The 23,401-nt window shown below is 44.1% G+C and overlaps 1 protein-coding gene across 1 annotated transcript in view; it reads left to right on the top strand.

The window, feature by feature from the left end:
• The first annotated feature begins 1,207 nt into the window (after positions 1-1,207).
• Positions 1,208-23,401, top strand: part of LOC124613163 — a 113,254-nt gene continuing 91,060 nt past the window's right edge. The window contains exons 1-2 of the mRNA XM_047141832.1: positions 1,208-1,274; positions 10,153-10,290. Coding sequence (XP_046997788.1) covers positions 1,208-1,274; positions 10,153-10,290 — 205 coding nt within the window. The remainder of the gene's footprint in view (positions 1,275-10,152; positions 10,291-23,401) is intronic.

Raw genomic sequence — 23,401 nt, 5'->3', positions numbered from 1 at the left:
GACTTGTGTTTACATTCTGACATAGACCGGCAGTCACTTTAAGATTTCTGGCAACTGGGAAAACGTTCCAGTCGTTGGCCTTCCCAACAAGAATTGCAACAAATACGCTATTTATAATAAATAACAACGACTATTGCAGGTAATACTTGTCTTAAGTTAATAATTAAGACCCAAAATCGTTTACAAAACGAAAGGACAAAAGTTATTTTTGTTGAAATTGATGTGAGCCTGCTACCTTTTGTTTTACAGTTCACAATGCTATCAACTCAGCTACGGCTTCAACATAGCAACTGGGGCTCCGTACATAGCATGGACCGTCAACATTATTATTTGATATTTAATATGCAAATTGTACCAAGAAGACACCCTTTTGACAGATCATCATTGTGCCGCAGCACTGAAACGATATCCTTCCACACGCGCAAGCTGTGACACTAAAATCATCGACAACAGAAAGCCGAGTACCTACAGGTGTATAGTTTTCTGTCATTTTATTGTAACGAATCGTAGATAGAACGATGCGTCTTAGAGATATACTCAATTTGCTGATGCTTTGCAGCAGCTTATGTTCACACCACGTATGGGACGAGAAAGAAAACCCAAAACTCCCGAAATACGTAATTTAGCTCAGTACAATATGGCGGCCCCTATGTTCCGCTTGTGACGTAAAATGGTGTCACAACTCGTTCGCCACGTCCCTCGCCGTGAAGCAAAAATCACACATGCTGCGCTCCGCTCTGCAGTGTGCTGGAATGTGGGGTTCCACCGTGGCCCACGAGAAAGGCAGGCCGTGGCACGTCATGCAGGTCCTACGAGTGCCAGCAGCCATCTCCGCTGGGGAGCGAGTAACTATTTCATGTGAGTTTAATAATTCTAGACTGCATGTTTAAAAGCACGCAAGTTCTCGATAGCACACAGTAAAATTGAGACCTTTAGTAGGTACCTTTCAATTAAATATTGATTTCCCGTGGGCCCTGGAAGGAGCCGAGCGTTCCCAAAGTGTAGCCGACAAGCCCTCTAGTGTGACGTCATAAGTTGATTGCAGGGCCCGTATATCTCGCTGGCCCAGAGTTCCATACTGTGACGTCAGCGGCTCCTCGCCCACATGCGTTTTCACGTGCCGTCAGAGGTCAGCTTTAGCGGAGAACCACTTGCGTGATGTCCTCGATAAATACTGAGACCCTGTCATCCGGCTGCTATTTCAGCAATGGCCAAGGCGACGGACTTGGACCTTGTGAGCTTTATTGTGCCGAACGGATTTTCACATACAATTCGTAATCTACTATTCCTGGACTCAGTTTCTAGACTTGTACTTGTGTTCTGTGTTAAGAGGCTATCGTGTTTAATAAATTAGCGATGTAACACGACTTAGCAATAAGAATAGGGGGATATGAAAGTGAAGCAGTGGTTGAGAAGAGAATGAGGCAGGTTTGTAGTCTCTCTTCGATGTTACTCAGTCTGTACATTGAGTAAGCAGTAAAGGAAACTACAGAGAAATTGTGAAATGGAATAGAAGTTCAGGGAGAAGAAATAAAAACTTTGAGGTTTGCCAAGTATATTATAATTCTGTCAGACGGTAATGGACTTGTTAGAACAACTGAACGGAACGAACAGTGTCTCGAAACAAGGTAGCAACAGATTTAAAGCAGGTGATGCTGGGGAAATTAGATTAGGAAATGAGAGGCTAGAAGTGACAGATGAGTTTTGCTATTTGGACCGCAAAATAACTGATGGCAGCCCCAACAGAGAGGAAATGAGATGCAGGCTGGCTTTAGCAAAAAGAGCACTTCTGAAGAAGAGATGTTTGTAAACATCGAAAATAAACTGAAGTGGTAGGAAGTCTTTTGAAATATTGTGCTGCAGAAGAATGTTGACGATTAGATGCATAGATAGAGAGACTAGTGTGGAGGTACAGAATAGAATTGGGTAGGAAAGAAATATATGACTCAACTTGCCTAAAAGAAGAGGTCGAATGACAGGACGGATCCCCTGGGATGGAGGGAAGCGCAGTAGGTAAAATTTGTATAGGGAGACCAAGGGATGACTACAGTATGCAGTTGCAAATGGATGTATATTGCAGCAGCTGTTCAGAGATGAAGAGACTTGTACAGAATATAGTGGCATGGAGAGCAGCATCGAACCAGTCTCCGGGCTGAAAACCATGGTGCACAACTACAGCACTCGGCAAGAATCGTGCATTAGAAGCTTATGACTAATCATGACTTTACACAAGCGTACTAAGCAGGTGATAAAATGTGAGCTACTTTTTGAAGCGATGATGTGCGAAAAACTGGAGTCTGGCAGCTAGCTGTTTAGCTGCAGAGGTCGGTATTCAGGCACTAAATCAGCTTGAACAAATGTGGGATGGGATATTAAACACAGTCATACTTGGAAGAACAGTCCTAAAATTCATAAAGAGCAGTCAAATTAAAACGAGATAGGTGGAAAAATTAAGTAAACTGTTTATTATTTTAAAAGTTCTCGCCATACATGTTAGTAGATTTATCCCACTGAGAGACAAGACGACCAGTGTCTTCATGGGCAAACGTCGGCGTTTACGTAGGAAACTGTGATCGTACCCAGGAGTGCACCTCTTCGTCCGCCGCAAATTGACGGGCAACAATGACTTTCTTCAGAGCCCTATAAAATGAAAATCGCATGGGGAGAGATCGTGGCTGTATAAAGGATGTCCACGTGAAGTTGAAGCGCCGCATCAAGTTGAAACGCCCAGCAATGTTGACGGACGGCCTCATTCAGCTGAGGGCAATGCCCGCCCACATGTTGGCAAGGTTGTTTCGAGTACACTGCAGAAGTTTCACTGGGAAGCCCTTACACATCCTCCATACAGTCCTGATCTCTCCTCATGGGATGTCCATATTTTTGGAGCTCTGATGAAAGGCATTCGTGTCTTGCGATTTGCTTCGGACGAAGAGGTGCACCTCTGGGCACAATTGTGGCTCCGCAGGCAACCGCAGACACTTTTCCATGTCTCCAACTGAAATAACTGTATTAACAGTTATGCCAACTACTTTTAAAATAATGAACAGTTTACTTACTTTTTTCCATTTATTTCGTTTTCATTTGACTGCCGCTTATAGTTGAAAGACTTTATGGCCGACCTATACCTGACTGGTCGAATAGTAATTTGAGCTTGCTTCTTCAGAATGCGACTATAGTGCCTCAGCTACTGGATCAAGCCTGGACTGGCAGCTCGCTGCAGGAGCGATCGCTTCTGATAAGGAACCAGTGCTGCGAAATTCTGCTGATACGCTGTCTCGAACCAACAACGTTTATGAGGAAAGTGTCTGTAAATTGTTTAAAATTAATACGAGGGCCACTCCAAAAGAAATTCACACTATTTTTTTAAAATTCATATTTTATTCTACATGTTTTAAAGTTTTACAGTGTGTAGATACATCCTTTAGGAACAATTTCTCCACATAATTTCCATGCCTCTCAACTGCCTTACGCCATCTTGGAACCAGCGCCTGTATACCCGCACGGCAAAATTCTGGACCAACCTATTGGAGCCACTGTTTGGCTGCGTGCACAAGGGAGTCATCATCTTCAAACCTTGTCCCACGAAGAGAGTCTTTCAGTTTCCCAAAGAGACAATAGTTACATGGAGCCAGGTCAGGAATGTAAGGCGGGTGTTTCAGTGTTGTCCATCAGGGTTTTGTGATCTCTTCCATGGTTTTTTGACTGACATGTGGCCGTGCATTGTCGTGCTAGAGCAAAACATCCTGTTTTTGCCGATGTGGTCGAACACGACTTAGTCGAGCTTGAAGTTTCTTCAGTGTTGTCACATTTGCATCAGAATTTATGGTGGTTCCACTTGGCATGATGGCCACAAGCAAGAGTCCTTCGGAATCGAAAAACACCATAGCTATAACTTTTCCAGCAGAAGATGTGATTTGAATTTTTTTTCTTGGGTTAATTTGCATGATACCACTCCATTGATTGCCTCTTCGTCTCTGGTGAAAAGTGATGGAGTCATGTTTCATCACCTGTCACAATTCTTCCAAGAAATTCATCTCCACCATTCTCGGTCTGTTCCAAAAGTTGGCTGCATACCGTTTTTCTTGTTTCTTTGTGAGCCCCTGTCAACATCCTGGGAACTCACCTGGTACAAACCTTTTTTAACGCCAACACTTTCAGTATTCTGCAAACACTTCCTTCCCATATCCCAACGTAGCGTGACAATTCGTTCACTGTGACGCGTATGTCAGCAGTCACCAATTCGTTAACTCTCTGCACATTGTCTGGAGTGTGTGCAGTACGAGGCCTGCCGCTACGGGGACAATCCTCAATATTGCCGTGTCCGCTTTCACCACGTAACCTGCTTGCCCACCGAATAACTGTACTGCGATCGACAGCAGCATCTCCATACACCTTTTTCAAACTCTTGTGGATGTTTCCCATTGTCTAGTTTTCACAGCACAGGAATTCTATGACAGCACGTTGCTTCTGACGAACGTCAAGTGTAGCAGCCACCTTGAAGACATGCTGTGACGGCGCCACTCACTGGAACAGGTTGAAGTAAGTTTGAAAACAAGCCGGAAGGATGCATCTACACACTTTAAAACTTTCACACATGCAGAAGGAAAACTGTATTTTTACAAAAATAGTGTGCATTTCTTTTGGAGTGAACCTCGTAGGATATTAACGGCTGTCTCTTGAAAAACAATGCAAAACAACCTGTGACCTGTTCACGGTGGAGCTTAGCACTGTTTACTGTTAACGATTGTAAAACGATGGATCGTTTCGTGTTGTAGGAACTTACGAACATTCATTTAATATATGGGGCAGCAGGATGCACGGCCATGGAAGCCAAATAAATGTACGGGGAAAAATTTTGCAACTAGCGTCATCCTAATTGGAAGATATATGTCGGGGTGGACAGAAACAAAGGAGAGCTATCGATGGATCTCTGCAAAGAATTGTTCGATCAGCAATATTCGAGTGTATTGGATCGTGTGGGTGAACGTTCATTACTAAGCATCAGCCATCCAGCCCGCAAAATGCACATCTCGAACAAACAACGTGTGCAGAAAAGAGGTCCAAATGATTCTGAACCAAGAAGTTTATTGTATCAATTGATATCCAGCGCAGTACGGCAATGCCGAACATCCTACAGTCTATATGGTTTATGGAGGCCGCCTCTTTTCGTGATTGTATTTCAACTCCCTCGTTAACTATAACTGGAATGATGAAACTCCATACGCAATGCTTGTCACGGATGACCAGTAATGGTTTTCTATCTGTTTGTACATTATCAATACGAGCAAAAAAATTAGATTTCAGGTTACTTGAAAGGTGGATATGAAAAACTCATCTCCAGAACGGAAAACGAAAAGCATCAACTAACGAAGTTCAAGAATAATGTACAACAAGCCTTAGGCACGTACAGTATGTGCCAAGCAATGTTGCGAAGGATCTCCATTGAAAATTTAAACCTTGCCAAACCCTCATAAAAAAATAAAAAATAAAAACTGAACGAGGCCAAAATTAGCTAAATGAGAGTTATGCGTGAAGCGTTCAGTGAACCAGAGAGTAAAATTCTATCTATTAAGCTGACGGAAAAGTCTAAGAATTTTTGGCCTTATGTTAAATCAGTAAATGGATCGAAACCATCTGTCCAGACACTCTGTGACCGTAACAGGATCGAAACGGACGATATCCGAGAGAAGGCGGAAATACTAAACGGCCTTTTCCAGAATGGTTTCACTGGAGAATATCGTTATGTGTTTCCATCTCTAAACCGTCGCACGAACGTCAGAAAGATATCGAAACAAGTGGCCACAGGATAGAGAAGCGGCTAAAATCGCTCAAGAAAGGAAAGGCCACTATATCTCACAGGATGCCCATGCGATTCCACCTAGAGGATGCGAAAGAACTTGCTTCTCTTCCAACAGCAGCGTTCCGCAGATTGCTGGAGGAATGAAGCGTTCCTAGCGATTGGAAGAAAAACGTGGATCATATGATTCCAAGAAGAGTAGTCGAACAGACGTATAGGACTGTAGCGCACATCTCTGACGTACGGTCTGCTGTAAAATTTTGAAACATATTCTATACACATTTATTATGACAGATCTGGAGACAGAGAATCTCCCCTATGAGAGTCAACATGGGTTCCGAATATAACGATCGCGTGAAACGCTGCTTGCTGTGAAGGTCCACGAGACCCAGAAAACATGAGACACCGACGCCGAGGTTGATACCGTATGCCTTGACTTCCGGAAGGCGCTTGATACAGCTTCGCACTGCCACCCACTGAACAAAATACGAGCTACGGAATATCAAACCAGCTGTGTGTGTGATACGTGGTATTTACTAGAATTAAGGAAAACATGGAAAGAAGGACCCACCAATATAACTTTCTATTCACACAACATGTTTATTGAACAATATATAAACTGTGTTGTACAGATAATCGAAGCATTTAACCATAAAACTTTCTTTAAGAAAATGAACAAATTTACAGAATTCTCTTGACCTTAAACCTTAAGCTGAATAAGCTTTTAATCTTTGCAAAATAAATCTGAAATGCTGTATTGCAAAACAGCAACAATATGACAGTGATTACAAGACGGCCGGACCTGCAGCCCGCACGTTATCGGGTAAAATAGCGGTGTTTACTACCATGCTGGACACTTATTAAATATCATTCTGCACCACATGAGAACTGTATAAGCACCACTGATGACAAGAGTGATTCAGTTACTCAAAACAAATGACTTAAGTTTTAATTTGAAAGGTGTATGTCGAAAGAAATTAACTGCAACTGAAGGCTGAATTTCTTAATTTCTGAACAATTCACGGTTACTGAAGCGCTGCACTATCTTGAAGATTTATAAAAAAGTATGTCAAGAGGTTCGCACCTGTGCTCAAAGGTTAAACACATTAGCAAACAATATGCCAATGATAAGACTTACTTCAAAGCAACCAACCTCTTAATTTCAGTCGGCAACCAAGGTGCGACTGGACCCCACCCCATCCCTTTTGATAATTGACTAAAGTCCTGGTGGCAGCTGGCTGTTAATATTTTAAAGGTTAAACTGATTGGCTGTTATTAAGACCACTCTGAAGACACGTCTTAAAACATTACTTACGAACACTTATTACCAATTAACTCACTCGGCGGCACCACAAGATCCAGCTAACGTACACCAATAATGACCCGGTCTTTCAAACACAGAATCGAACAGTTTAGTGCAACAGATTGTTCAGTTTATAACTAATGACTGAAAAATGCAATTATAATCAAAGGACACAACCGGTTAATGGCTAAATCTAACCACAAGGTCCTTCTTTTGTTTAACGGCAACCTGTGCGTTAGTACAACTGTTCCGGCTGTATTTGCGACCAAAAGCTGATTAATTAGAACATTAATGATCGGGTACAAACCAGAAAGGAAAGCCAATATAATAGCGGGACAAATTTTCAAACGACGACTAGTGTCTTAGTACAGTACTCCCGCCTATATTTACGACCAAAGACACGACCGATAAAAACTCAGAGGGTCGGGTACAAACCAGTAAATAATAAGGAGGACAGGTAGACAAAACACCACGAGGATTACAGAGAGTTACTCCCCTTTATCAGCAAGCAGTTCCAGGGATCCACGGTGCGTCGCAGCGGTCACTGAGAGGTACCGATGAAAGCCAAATAGAAGAGGGCAGCCAGGCCACGAGCGGTCATCCGACACGAATATTGCCAACCAACCGATGGAATGTCGGCCTGCTGCTTGTAGTCGACGCTGACCCCGGTGAAGTATTCTGGTATGTTCGCTGTGCGCAGGCACTTCTTGCACAGCTCGTGGCTTCGGCTGCTCGGATCTCGTGACCACCTCTTAGCGCGACGGTACCGCCAATCCCCAAACTTCGTACCTCCCTCTCGGGCCAGCGAATCCCGTATACATATCGGCAAGCAAAGACCTTCTAAGGACAGAACTTACAGACACCAACTTTTCCTCACAGATATAGGCAATGGGGTCGCAAGAGGGATAGCCGATACTACACCTGAGACAGTGGCGCCAGACAGTCTACTAACTCAATGGCGCCACCCAATGTGCTTCGATTGGAGAGTTTCGAGCAAACAGAACACAGCTTGTCACTCTCAATGGAGACGAAGCGTCAGACATGAAAGTAAATTCGGGCTTACACCAAGGGACTGACTGCTGAGCAGGAGACCTGAGTTCGAATCCTGGACTTGGTACACTTTTCACAAGGTACACTGCAGTCAGAAACAGTATGAAAAGCTTGTGAAGGTGTTGCAGGGTAAATTGTGCTAAGAAAGAACTCTTAAGAAAAAAAAAAAACGATACGGTGCGACGTTTCCGAGTTAATTAACATTGGAGTTACCCAGTTACGGCTTAGCGCGCGCAAATTCAAGTGGCCCGGCAGATACAATAACGCTGTCAGCCTTTAGCTCGTGTTCGATCCTTACTACCGTCCTACAACCAAATTTTGTATCGCTGTGGGAAAGGAGACGAAGAATTCGTTTGGCGACACCGTCTCTGGCGGGCCTCTTGAAATTGCACGCGTAACTGCCTGATTGGTGAACTTCAATGCTAATTAACTTAGAAACTTCGCAACGTACCAATTTTTTTTGCTGACAATTCTCTCAGCTCAACGTACCCTGCAACATCCTTACAAGCTTTTCAGACTGTTTCTGGACACACTGTATGCAAATGACCTTGTGGATGACGTCGTAAGTGCCATGAGGCTTTGCGCGGACGATGCCGTTGTATACAGAGGAGTTGCAACGCTAGAAAATTATAGTGAAATGCAGGCATATCTGCGGAAGATCGACGCTTGGTGCATGGTGTGACAGTTGACTCTCGACATATACAAATGTAACGTACTGCCCATGAACAGGCAGAATGATGCATCATTGCGGAACAATCGCTGGAAGCAGTCACACTCATAAAATATCTAGGAGTATGCGTACGAAGCGTTTTGAAGTGGAATGACAACATAAAAGTAATCGTAGGTAAGACAGACACCAGATTCAGATACATAGGAAGAATCCTCAGGAAGTGTAGTCAACCTACAAATGATCTAGCTTCAATATCGGTCCAAAACAGAGAGAACTGACAGAGGAGACAGAGAAGATCCAAAGAAGAGCAACGCATTTCGTAACAGGTTCATTTAGAAAGAACGACGGCGTCCCGGAGCTGCTCAGACATCGCCACTAGGAGAGACTGCCAGAGTGGAGTTCTGCATCACGGTGTGGTCTATTGTTAAAATCCCGAGAGCCTACGTTGTTAGAGGGGTCAACCAATTTATGCTTCCTCCTACGTATAACGCGAAAAAATACCATGAACCTAAAATTAGAAAGATTCGAGCTCACATTGAATCTTTCCAGCATTCGCGACTGTAACAGGAAAGGGGGGAAGTGACCGTCACGCAAAGTACCCTCCGCCGCACACCGTAAGGTGGGTTACGTAGCACAGATGTAGATGTAATAGATGTAATGGGATCCTTTTGCTGCCACCCCAGTTGTATGGTACACTGCACACGTTGTTCATTGACAATGTTCTGCCACTACTGTTGGACGCTCTACCTCTTGTTCTCTGCAGGAGGATGAACTTTCAACCTGACGGTACAATATCCACTTTGATATTGATGTCGATGAGCACCTTAATAACAGATGCGCTCACCGCTGAATTATGAAACTCCAGAAAAAAACCTAACAGGAAGATGTTGGTAGGATCCTACCTGCTTTTCTTCTTGTACAACAGTCAACGTGGATATTTGAAAGTGTGTGGCAAAATGTTATTTGCCGTTGTAATACTGAGACAGGAGTGTATTGTTGATATGAGCTTAAGCTGTTGTTATAAGGTGTAAGATGTTTATGATAATAAAAAGGTAATTGACATTTCCGACCATTAATTCATTATTTCTAAATTCTCAGTACAGTATAGTCAACCGTAATTATATATTATTTGGAGCCTAAAGGCTTGCCTTTAGACAGTTGTTCAGAATGTTACATGCTCAGCAGTTTAGAGTGTTGAACCGAAAACAGTATCCATAGCACCAACTCACAGCAGTAAGAAAACCGAAGATTCATTAGAACACGCCTTTGAAACAGTGTTCTCCCAGGCAAAAGTGACTGTGTTGATTGCTAGAGAAGTTTTCTCTTATGCAGGGTGCTGGTCTGGGAATGACGTGGCGACCTCAGGGCTGCCATGGCACGCGTCCATCTACCTGCAGCTAGATGAGGTGCCCGGAGCCTTCCAATACCTGTGTGCTGGAGTCCTCGTCACTGACCGACACCTCCTAACAGGTAAGTGCAGCACTGAGGTTCCTGTCGACACTGAGGACGGAGGCGTGCTGTGGTAGTCCACACAGTTGTGCAAAGTTAGTTTCATATCATTTAAGCACCTATGCCCGAATCTCCCATTTTGTTCTATGCTGAGATGCTATTCCAATACAGTTGCAGAGCATTTGCAACTCCATTCGAGTTTAGGGGGAATACCAAGTGGGCTGTGGCTTGATGGGAGTTTGGATTGAGGGTGCAGGCGTACTAGTGTAGTGCGGGCAGTTGTACAAAACCACTGGCGTAGTTGTTACCGCATCTGCCTGCTGAGAAGCAGACCTTGGTTCGAATCTTGGGCTTCGTACACGTATCCATTTGTCGCGTCAGTCTGCACATATATATCATAGATGTTTCAGTGTGACTACGTAGGCTTTCCCAGCGCAATAAATCTTGAAAGTCTCTTCGGGTTTGCTGCCGGATCCTAAAATCAACTTGACTCGATGTTTCGGCGATCCAACTGGTCGACATCTTCAGGAGAATGCTGCTTCTGCTGCAAATCGACGACCTGTACAGGCCACCGTTCAGTACATGGCGTATGCGCCGCCCATCATGGTTGCTGCCCTCCAAGACAGGGAGTTGGCGCCGCCCTTAGTGGAATACTGCTGGCAACGATACATCACACTCAAGGCCGCACCGAAGAACGTTCAATTTTAATGAGAGATAATACAGGATTCCAGGTCGTGCTAAGAGGAAACCCATTGTCTCTGTTGATTGAATTATCCGCCAACCTAATTTCAATCGCCTCTTTATAGACACTGTTCCAAAAACCGGAAATTTTGGCAACTACCACAGTCTCATCAAATTTCATACTGTATCCCTCATTTAAGCAGTGTTCTGCTACTGCCGATTTTTCCGGTTGTTGTAGCCTGGTATGAGGGCGATGTTCCACACACCTGTCATGAACTGTGCGAATCGAACGGCAAATGTAAGCCTTCCCACACTGACACGAAATTTTGTATACACCGGGTTTCCTAAGTCCCAAATCATCTTTCACAGAGCCGAGCAGTGCCCTAATCTTAGAAGATGGGCGAAACACACTCTTAATGTTAAAATTCCTTAAAATTCGTCCAATCTTAAACGATATGCCTCCAGAATAAGTAAGAAAGACCACCGATCTATGTTCATGTACCTCCAGAGATGGTCCAAACTTCATAGCCCGACGAATCTGCTTCTTCGACCAACTGAATCGCCAAAATATCGAGTCAAGTTGATTTTAGGATCCGACAGCAAACCCGAAGAGACTTTAAAGTCATAAATGTTTTAGATTTGAGAAGGTCTCTGGAACCATATGGATTCATTCTCTGCCGGCCGCGGTGGCCGTGCGGTTCTGGCGCTGCAGTCCGGAACCGCGGGACTGCTACGGTCGCAGGTTCGAATCCTGCCTCGGGCATGGATGTGTGTGATGTCCTTAGGTTAGTTAGGTTTAAGTAGTTCTAAGTTCTAGGGGACTGATGACCTAAGATGTTAAGTCCCATATTGCTCAGAGCCATTTGATTCATTCTCTCGACTCGTTTCTGACATCTGCCGCACCCATCACGTGCCAACATTTCTGTTTTAGGTTAGAGCACCAGTCTATCGAGAATATGGTGAAGATTAGATTAGATGACCCTACTTCCTTCGGATCTAAAATCATATTATCAGCTGAATTCGAATCTAAATGAATCTGGCACATTCCCCACGAAGAATGAACGCTGTAATAAAACAGCAGTTCCCAAAACTTTCTGGTCAGGAAACCCATAAGCAGTTTTACTATGTGAGCTCAAAACCACCAGTTTCACTTTCACCAGTGGAATCAACCCATGTTTCTCTTCCACTGCTGTTCTTTGTCAGACCTCAGCTGGCGATTCATCTGACAGGGACCAGCGTTTGGCATTCCATATCAGCCATCATTTAATTAGACAAGAAAATGAGGAAGTGTTCTGAGTTTAAACACTACCACTGGCCACCAAACTACCCAGACATGAACATTATTGAGCATATCTGGAATGCCATACAATGTGGTGTTCAGAAGAGATCTCCAACCCCTCGAACTCTTACGGATTTTGGACAGCCGTGCAGGATTCATGGTGCCAGTTCACTCGAGCACTACTTCAGACATTAGTCGAGTCCATGCCACGTCGTGTTGCGGCGCTTCCGCTTGCTTACGGGGGTCCTACACGATATTAGACAGGTGTACCTGTTTCTCTGGATCTTCAGTGTAGGATGATACCTTTAACAGTAAATACTGCGTGCATTATGACTAACCATACATACAACAAAAATCGTATGTAGGGAAACCTTAAAATAAAGCACCATCACACAGCAGTGAACACATGCATGTATTCCAGCGAATTTTTATTACGGAATTATAATCTTGAAAAATTAGGTATTAGAAAGACGATTTATAGGAAAATGATGGGTTATCTAAAAACTTGAGAATTTTAGAAATTAAGAAGTAACAATGAAATTAAGCAGAAGACAGAAAGTATCAGATACAGTTAGGAAGAGGAGAATGGTCCTGCGTTCTTTAGACGTTGTTTCAGAATTGATAACAACAGACTTACCAAAAAGAGCTTCCAATTCTTTGCGTGTGTTAAGGGGGTGGTGGGTGAGAGTGATATAAAATCAAATACCTCGGTTGAAGAGGCCAAGAAAAACGTAAGAGAAGAAGAAATAGCATAAAGAGGAAAGTTTAGAGGGAAAGTTTTAAAAGTAAAGGGTTTCTATGGAAAGAAGGAATAGGAAACAAGCACTAGACGTCGGATGAAAGATAAAAGAAACACAACAAACACTGAAGGAATGTTGAAAGAGCGGGAAAGAGCAACGAAATATGATGGATGGCAATTGGAACATCCTGAAGCAAAAATAATGAAAAGGATGTAACCCAAAAACAAAAAGTTATTAAGGGATAAGCGAAGCTACTCCTAAATTCCTATAGGCGAAGAAATAGGCTTCTTATGTAGTGAAACATGTGGAAAGTAATAGGGTATATACAACGACGCAACAGTAACAAAACTGGGCCTCTGATCCATACCACCGAGTTCCAAAACACCGTAACACCGTAATTTGAGGTAAAGAACTTGCAGATCATCTGACCAACAAGGCTGTCAAAAAGTATATCATAGAACTAAAGACACTCTCCCGACTCTCTCCCGACAACTTCTATCGTCATGGAATAGCGAGTGGTGTGCTACAGCTACAACTAACTAGCTACGCACCATGAAAGTTTCTGCATGGATCTCTTCATACAAAACATCCCGTCAGTAATCTACAATTCTCTTTCGGCTGCACGCCGACCACACTAGTCTGACCCATGAACGTTTTCTTAAACAAGACGCTCCATCATACTGCGGATGACGTGTCCCTTTATCAGCGGCGCACGTTTTTAGTAGAGTGAGTCACTTTTACCGCGATAAGGCTGACACTGAAGCTATCTGTCACAATAGGCTCAGTTTCTGCCGATGGCGTCCTAGAGGTGAAACTTACTCGTATTTTACACTTTGTCTGGCAGTGCAGTTTGTATAATCTTAACTGAAGGTCAGATAGGACAGAGGTGGCTGCTCGACTTCCGTTGAAAATTCGGCCCTGTAGCCCCTACGGTTACCCCTGACTGCTCGGTTGGCCTGAATCCATCTTTTAATTCGTTTATCCTCCCACACACCTCATCGTTGTTGTCTAACGGTGTTACGTTATTTACTCCTTACATTTTACTGGCCAGTCTTTTGTAATGATGAGGTCCCATGTTCGGACTCAGAAGGTGTGCCTCTCCCTATTTGATATACTTCGGAGAGCCTTAGGCTGTTTTGAGCTGGCATACGTCCTCCCATGGTGCCGCCCTTACCCTTCTCATCTACTTTTTCCAACCTAGACTAATATATTTACACTACTGGCCATTAAAATTGCTACACCACGAAGATGACGTGCTACAGACGCGAAATTTAACCGACAGGAAGAAGATACTGTGATATCCCGTTGATTAGCTTTTCAGAGCATTCACACAATGCTGCGACACCTACAACGTGCTGACATGAGGAAAGATTCCAACCGATTTCTCATACATAAACAGCAGTTGACCGGCGTTGCCTGGTGAAACGTTGTTGTGATGCCTCGTGTAAGGAGGAGGAATGCGTACCACCACGTTTGCGACTTTGATAAAGGTCGGATTGTAGTCTATCGCGATTGCGGTTTATCATATCACGACATTGCTGCTCGCGTTGGTCGAGATCCAATGACTGTTAGCAGAATATGGAATCGGTGGGTTCAGGAGGGTAATACGGAACGCCGTGCTGGATCCCAACGGCGTCGTATCACTAGCAGTCGAGATGACAGGCATCTTATGTGCATGGCTGTAACGGATCGTGCAGCCACGTCTCGATCCTTGAGTCAACATATGGGGACGTTTGCAAGACAACAACCATCTGCACGAACAGTTAGACGACGTTTGCAGCAGCATGGACTATCAGCTCGGAGAGCATGACTGCGGTTACCCCTGACGCTGCATCACAGAGAGGAGCGCCTGCGGTGGTATACTCATCGACGAACCTGGGTGCACAAATGGCAAAACGTCATTTTTTCGGATGAATCCAGGTTCTGTTTACAGCATCATGATGGTCGCATCCGTGTTGGGCGACATCGCGGTGAAATGGAAGCGTGTATTCGTCATCGCCATACTGGCGTATCACCCAGCTTGATGGTATGGGGTGCAATTGGTTATACGGCTCGATCACCTCTTGTTCGCATTGACGGCACTTTGAACAGTGGACGTTACATTTCAGATGTGTTACGACCCGTGGCTCTACCCTTCCTTCGATCCCAGCGAAACCGTACATTTCAGCAGGATAATGGACGACCTCATGTTGCAGGTCCTGTACAGGCCTTTCTGGATACAGAAAATGTTCGGCTGCTGCCCTGGCCAGCACATTATCCAGATCTCTCAGCAACTGAAAATGTCTGGTCAATGGTGGCCCAGCCGGCCGCGGTGGCCGTGCGGTTCTAGGCGCTGTAGTCCGGAACCGCGGGACTGCTACGGTCGCAGGTTCGAATCCTGCCTCGGGCATGAATGTGTGTGATGTCCTTAGGTTAGTTAGGTTTAAGTAGTTCTAAGTTCTAGGGGACTGATGACCTACGATGTTAAGTCCCATAGTGCTCAGAGCCAGCCAATGGTGGCCCAGCAACTGGCTCGTCACAATATGCCAGTCACTACTCTTGATGAACTGTGGTGTCGTGTTGAAGCTGCATGGGCAGCTGTACCTGTACACGTCATCCAAGCTCTGTTTGACTCAATGCCCAGGCGTATCAAGGCCGTTATTACTCCCAGAGGTGGTTGTTCTGGCTACTGATTTCTCAGGATGTATGCACCCCAATTGCGTGACAATGTAATGACATGTCAGTTCTAGTATAATATATTTGTGCAATGAATACCCGTTTATCATCTGCATTTCTTCTTGGTGTAGAAATTTTAATCGCCAGTAGTGTACATGAACATAGAAATTGTTATTGTAACTAGATTCAGGTCTTCCTTACACATTGAAGTCAACAGGTCGCTCTTACAGGAACAGAATCGCCATATGTAAAGGCAATTTCAGGAGTACCCAAAGGAACTGTGACAGTGCCGTTAGAATTGTATATACACTCAAAGACAAAAAGAGACACAAAACGAAGGAATTATCTGAATGAGACGGAAATTGGTAGATGTGATGTACATGTACAGATAAACAAATGATTACAGTTTCAAAAAAGTTGGGTGATTTATTCAAGAGGACGAGATTCTTAAACTGAGCAAGACAACAAGACGTTGGTCTATTCCTGACCTGTGTGCAAGCACTTACTCAGCTTGGCATTGATTGATGGATTTGCTGTATGTCCTCCTGAGTGATATCGTACCAAATTTTTCAAAATTCCGGACTGGTTGGAGGGCTCTGCCCACAATGCTACAAACTTTCTTGATTGGCCAGCGATCCGGCGAGCTTGCTGGCGAAGGTAGGGTTTGACCAACACGAAGACAAGCAATAACTCTCACCGTGTGCGATTGGGCATCATCTTGCTGAAATATAAGCGCAGAATGGCTTGCCATAAAGGGCAACAAAACGAGGTGTAGAATATAGACGACCATCCTGTGCGTTGTAAGGATGTTGCGAATGACAACCATAGAGGTCTTCCTATGAAAAGAAATGGCTCCCCGGACGATCACTTCTGGTTGTGGGATCGTATGGCTGGTGACTGTCACCTTGGCATTATTCTGCTGTTCGGGTCCAGGGCATCTCCAGACACTTCTTTGGCCTAGAATCTCATTGACTGATGATCTTTCTTCGAAATGAGCCCTAATGTCCAGTGAAGGCTTGTCTGGCGACACCACAGACGGCAGTGGGATACCAACATGACTGCCCCTTCTGTTCCCTTCTTGTCTGAACTGCGGGCCGCCAACGAGGTGCGATGGTCTCAGGTGCCATTTCTTTTTATAGCAGGACCCCTTTGGCTGTCATTCATTGCACCCTTACAACACAGCGGTACGTCGAGCATATTCTGCGATACGTTTTGTACCTCTTCATGGCAAACCATCCTGATCCGTGGCTGGCTCGCGCTGATGCAGTTTTCTCTTTTGGCATATTCTCACCATCGAGTGGCGCCTTATTGATCCCCCAGTTACTACCTGAACGAGTTGCTCACTTGCCTCCGTCAGTGGCTGCAGAAGCGTTTATCGATACTAGTACTGCTGTGCCATCGTTCGTGTGACCGCTATATTTTCCGTGTGGTGGTGTGTGTGAGGGGTCCGTCAGCTGCGACAGGGCAGCGAGGAAGCCTCCGCGGCGTGTGGTCAGGCCGAGGCCGCTGGCGGCGTGCACACGCGGTCGGAATTGTGAGGCACTAGCTGCGAGAGCTGCAGAGTTCGTCGCCCACCGAACCTGGATACTGTTCATTGCCGGTTGTTGCTTCCTGGGCCGTTCCCGCAAGCAGCAACAAATGGTGTGCTGGAGTCGGCGAAATTTGGCAGGCGTCTTCCTGTGTGGTGTTCAACCATTGAAATGATTATAACTTACTAGTGAAGTGCACCAGCGGTATCTTCTGCCTTGTGACCGTTAACGTTCCAGTTACCTGCCCTGGTCGTTAGCGTAGTTTTCCAGCAGTGTGTTTTCCTCGCCGTGTTGACGCTGTCCAGCACGGCGTGTAGTTCGACAGCTTGATGTTTTTTTTTTCTTAGAGGGGTTATTGTGCCTTGACTGTGTTTAGATGCCAATTATTAAAACGTAGTGCTGCTGCGATCTTCGTCCTCACTGATATTTTCGGCTGTCGTGTCGTTGGTCGGGTGGAAGGGAATTGATTAGGTTGTTGGTTGGTTCTTCAGCCGTCCCTAGGTCGTGCTGCCACCCGATTATTTAGTGTTACGCTTGGCTGCCTGTTTTACCTAACCGATTTTCTTTTGTCTCAAGTACTGTGCGAGGCCTTCAGCTGTGTATTAATTTAGTTTGTTTTAATGTTCAGTACGTGGCCTTCAGCCGAACCTTATGTGAAATATTTTCAGCTGTCTGAAGAAAAAAAAAATCATCATTTGAAAATTTTCTCTCTACCTTAATTTATTATCCAGGCCTTAACCCTTGAGTTGTTTTATGTTCAGTATGTGGCCCTCAGCCGAACTTTATGTGAAATATTTTAAGATACGGAGTTCAGCCATCAAAGAAAAAATCATCTGAAATTTCAAAACTTTCCTCTACCTTAATTTGTTATCCAGGCCTTAGGCCTTGAGTTGTTCTATGTTCAGTATATGGCCTTCAGACGAACCGTATGTGAAATAAGATTAGGCCTTCAGCCTACTTCAATTGAAATTTGAAAGGCCCTTGTCTAAAACCTTTTAAAATTTCCTTACTGGAGTTCTTGTTATCCAGGCCTTAAGCACTCAGTTCCTCTGTTTTGCAGCTAAGGCCTTCAGCTGTGTGTATTCCTTAATGCAATTTTAATAACTTGTGTTCTGGCCTTCAGGCGTATTGTTGCATCGTTTCTGAATTCTTTTAAGGTCATGTGTGATTATGTGTTTTTACCACATAAAGTTGTATGCTTGTGCACCTAGCAGCAACTGATTTGGGCCTCTTTCCACAACCTGATTCGCTCTGTCCTGCGAAACCAGATTTCACATGCTGAACTTAAATTTCAGCAAGATAATGCATGCCCACATACTGCAAGAGTTTCTACTATTCTACTACTTGTCTTCGTGCTTGCCAAACCGTAACTTGACCAGCAAGAACATCGAATCTCTTTCTAATTGAGAAAGTTTGGAGCATTATGGGCAAGCCCCTCCAACCAGCTAGGAATTTTTACTATCTAATGTTCCAGTTGGGCAGAATTTGGCACGATATACCTCTGGAATACTTCCAACAAATTTGTCAATCAATGCCAAGCCAAGGATGGACGAACTCTTTACTGACTTCTTCAGTTTCTGAAGCTGTTTCCCTTGAATAAATCATCCAGTGTTTCCGAAACTATAATCATTTGTTTGTCTGTACATGTACATCGCATCTACCAATTTCCGTACGAGTTGGATAATTCCTTCGTGACGCGTCGCTTGTCGTCTTAGAGTACATACAAGGTGTCTCTCCTAAGAATCGTCAGGAGCGTTTTCCCCAGTGTTTCGGAAAGTATTTGCAAATTCGTTTTCGCATTGTGTAGTTGGAGTCAGCCCTAATGAATGCTGCTCACCAAGTATTTACGCCACCCCATATGTTACAGGAAAACATCGGCTTGTTTCCAATTAAAAACAAAATGATTTTTAAAGCGAAATTTTACATGCTCATTCGATAGAGCGGTCCCAAATTAATTTAGTGCGTTATTCATTTTATCGGTATATATTAACAGGCACAGTAAAACACGAAGAATAATCCGTACTAGGGCAGCGACAGTGTCGTCCTGGCCCGTGCTGAGTGCTACCGCCAAGCTGCAGCGCTTCTGCTCAGTCGCTCCTAGAGTACTGATTATTATATTATTCCTGTCTTATTGACCCTGTTAATTCAAATCGAAGAAACAAATATTCCACTACACCAATCTGCGAGCACTCTATCGAATGGCACGTAAAATTCCTCTTTAACAGTAATTTTGTTTGAAATTGGAAACAAACCGTCGCTTTCCGTCGACACTGGGCGTTGTATAAAACATGCGACGAGCCGTATTTGTTTGGGCTGGCCCTAGCTACACATTGCAAGAACGAAATTGCATATGTTTGCGGGGACACCAGAAAAAATGCGCCTGACGAATCTTAGGAGAGACACCTGGTATATATACTATACAGGGTGAATCACCTAAAACTTGCACCGCAAATATTGTGGATATGGAAAGTGCTGTTGATGTGGGGTTTTCACAGAATGAATTGATGGTCAGGGGATCGTACTGTCAGCCGATTAACAGACGGTAATAGTACTTAGAAAGTGTTTTGTGCCAACATACACTTTTTTAAATTGGACAATGCCTGTTGATAGTAATAGACTAAAAGTACGGTAAGTCAGAAACTCAGTGCTGTTTTTGCTGGATTCTAGTGCGAGTCGTTTACGAGACATCGCCGGCCGGAGTGGCCGAGCGGTTCTAGGCGCTTCAGTCTGGAACTGCGCGACTGCTACGGTCTAGGGGACTGATGACCTCAGATGTTAAGTCCCATAGTGCTCAGAGCCATTTCAACTATTTTACGAGATATCGTATTTTGAAAAGTTCCCACACAGACGCTTGTAGAATACCTGTGGTAGCACACACTAAAGAACAAGTGCATACACTTGTCATGTGGATTCTGAGCAGTAACGAGACAACTGACCATCACAGGTTGCGTTCAAATTGACCACTAGCAGTGGGAATACACGCTTCCAGTCTGATATGAAACGACTGCTGCACACATACTAGCATTTCAGCGGAGATGTCCAAGCAGGCTATAGTAATGCGTCGTTGGATATCATCGGGAGTAGTTGGCATGTCCTTTTAGACAGCATCTTTCACCTTTCCCTTCAGAAAAAAGCCTACAAGCGTCAAATCCGGGGAACTGGCCGGCGTCCTATTCGTCCAATCCAACAATTTGGAAGCAAGTTGTGAAGACCTGCTGCAGTACTTCGTGTACTATCAGATGGACAGCAGGTTCCTCCCAGTCTGCAATGGAACATCTAGCATCCGAGGAAGATGGTTTTGTTAGGAGGCTACGTTGCTTGTGCGCGTTCACTGTTCCATCTATGAAAAACGGACCTATGCCACACCGCACATTTTCACTCCATGACCGCTGACGATTGCCCTTACGAAGCCAAGCCGCGCGGTATTAGCCGAGCGATCTAAAAGACGCTGCAGTCATGGATTGCACAGCTGGTCCCGGCGGATGTTCGAGTCGTCCCTCGGGCATGGGTGTGTGTGTTTGTCCTTAGGATAATTTAGGTTAAGTAGTGTGTAAGCTTAGGGACTGATAACCTTAGCAGTTAAGTCCCATAAGATTCCACACACATTTGAACATTTTGAACGAAGCCAACGGGGATTGTCAAACGACCAAAAGTGCATGTTTCGGCGGTTTGCCTGGCCGTGATTGATAAATGTGGCTTCATCACTAAACAAGATACATTATACATCGGGAGTAACCTGTCTTAATGCCCATATACAGAAGTTAACACGATTATCGTTATCGTTTCCACGTAGCTCTTGATGGAGAGTGATGTGATAGACACGGAACTTATGTCGATGGAGAACGTATAGGACATTTGCCTGATGCATGCCACTTCCTCGTGCGATTGAGCGGTAGCTAATGTGCTGATCAACTGCAACAGCAGCAAGACATTAATTTCCTCCTCTTCTCTCGTCACTTGTTACCTTCTGTTATGTTGTCTAGGTGTTACCACCATTCAAGTAACTATTTGAAGAGGTTGATAAATAATTGCCGAGATGGTTGTCGTGCACCATACAAGAATGTACTGCATTATTCCTACTCTCCCCCATACACCACGACCATGTCGCCTCTTTCTGCATAGGTAAATACCATTATCCGCTTACGACCTGATACCTGGACTGTCGCAAGAGTCGCAGTGCACTCAAGGAACACACAAGCACACTGTAAGCGAACATAACAATATTGTTCATAGCAACACACAGGTTGAATGGCACAAACAAGTGCCGGTATGGAAACTTTTCTTAATACGATATCTCGTAAACCACTAGCACTAGAATCCTGCAACAGACACCACTGACATTCTCATTTGTCCTATTTTTAGTTTGTTAATGTCTACATCTACACCTAAAAGTTCATGGCTACTCTGCAAATCACACTTTAATGCCTGGCAGGGGATTCATCGAACCACCTTTACAACAACTCTCTTATTACTCTCTCGAACAGCGCGCGTAAAAGAACGAACACCTATATCTTACCGTGCGATCTCTGATTTCCCTTACTATATTTTGATGATCAGTTCTCCCTAAGCAGGTCGGAGGAAAAAGGTGGTGACTGAAATTTCGTGAGATCCCGTCGCAACGAGAAACGCCATTGTTTTAGTGATGTCCAGCCCATATCCTGTATGAATCCCGTGTCACTTTCTCCCCCATTTCTCGATAACACAAAATGTGCTGTTCTACTCTGAACTTCTCGATGTACTCCGTTAAGCCTATCTGGTAAGGATTCCACACGGGGCAGCAGTACTCCAAAAGAGCACGGACAAGCGCAGCGTACGCAGTCTCTTTAGTAGATCTGTTGCATCTTCTAAGTGTCCTGCCAATAAAAGACAGTCTTTGCTTTCCCTTCCGCACAACATTTTCTATGTGCTATTTCCAATTTAAGTTGTTCGTAATTGTAGTTCGTAGGCATTTTGTTGAATTTACGGCCTTTAGAAGTGATTGATTTATCATGTAACCGAAGATTGACGGATTCCTTTTAGCACTCATGTTTATGACCTCAAAAGTTTCATTATTTGGTGTCAATTGCCAATCTTCGCACCGTAGGAATATCTTAATCGTTTTCCAATTGCTTTTTGATCTTCTGATGACTTTATTAGACGATAAACGCCAGTATCATCCGCAAACAACCAAAGATGGCTGCTCAAATTATCCTCTAAGACGTTTATACAGATAGGGAACAAAAGAGAGCCTATAACACTACCAGAAACGACTTCTGTTTTACTCGATTACTTTCGGTAAGTTACTACAAACTGCGACCTCTCTGACAGGAAATAGCAATACCAGTCACACAACTGCGACAATATTCCATAAAAACGCAATTTGATTACAAGCTGTTTGTGACGTACGGTGTCAAAAGCCTTCCGGAAATCTAGAAATACAGAATCCATTTGAAATGCCTTGCCGGCCGAAGTGGCCGTGCGGTTAAAGGCGCTGCAGTCTGGAACCGCAAGGCCGCTACGGTCGCAGGTTCGAATCCTGCCTCGGGCATGGATGTTTGTGTTGTCCTTAGGTTAGTTAGGTTTAACTAGTTGTAAGTTCTAGGGGACTAATGACCTCAGCAGTTGAGTCCCATAGTGCTCAGAGCCATTTGAACCATTTTTTGAAATGCCTTGTCGATATCAATCAACACTTCGTGTGAGTAGAGAACTACTTGATTTTCACAACCATATTTTCTAAATTAGTGTTGACTATGTGTCAATAGACCATTCTCTTCGAGGTAATTCATAGTGTTCGAACACAATATATATTCCACAATCCTGCTGCATATCGACGCTAATGATATGGGCCTTTAATTTAGCGGATTACTCCTATTGCCTTTCTTGGATATTGATATTACCTGTGTGACTTTCCATTCCTTGTGTACTGATCTGCTTCCAGCGAGCGGTTATATATGTTTGTTAAGTATGGAGATTTTGCGTCAGCATATTCTGAAAGGAACCCAACTGGCATACAGTCTGGACTGGAAGACTTGCTTTTATTAAGTGATTTAAGTTGCTTCCCTATTCAAGGATAACTATTTCTAAGTTACTCACGTTGGTAGTTGTTCTTGATTCGAACCCTAAGACATGTACTTCGTCTTCTTTGGTGAAAGAAATTCGGAAAACCATGTTCAGTATCTCTGCTTTCCTGGCGTTGTCAATAGGCATTGTTCCATTTAAAAAGGTGTGCGTTTGCGCAAAAAATATACTTTCTACATATTATTACAATC

The sequence above is a fragment of the Schistocerca americana genome, chromosome 1 (genome assembly GCF_021461395.2).
Source record: "Schistocerca americana isolate TAMUIC-IGC-003095 chromosome 1, iqSchAmer2.1, whole genome shotgun sequence".
NCBI lineage: Eukaryota > Metazoa > Arthropoda > Insecta > Orthoptera > Acrididae > Schistocerca > Schistocerca americana.
The sequence above is the reverse complement of the archived record's forward strand: the minus strand, read 5'-3'. Positions and strand labels throughout refer to the sequence as shown.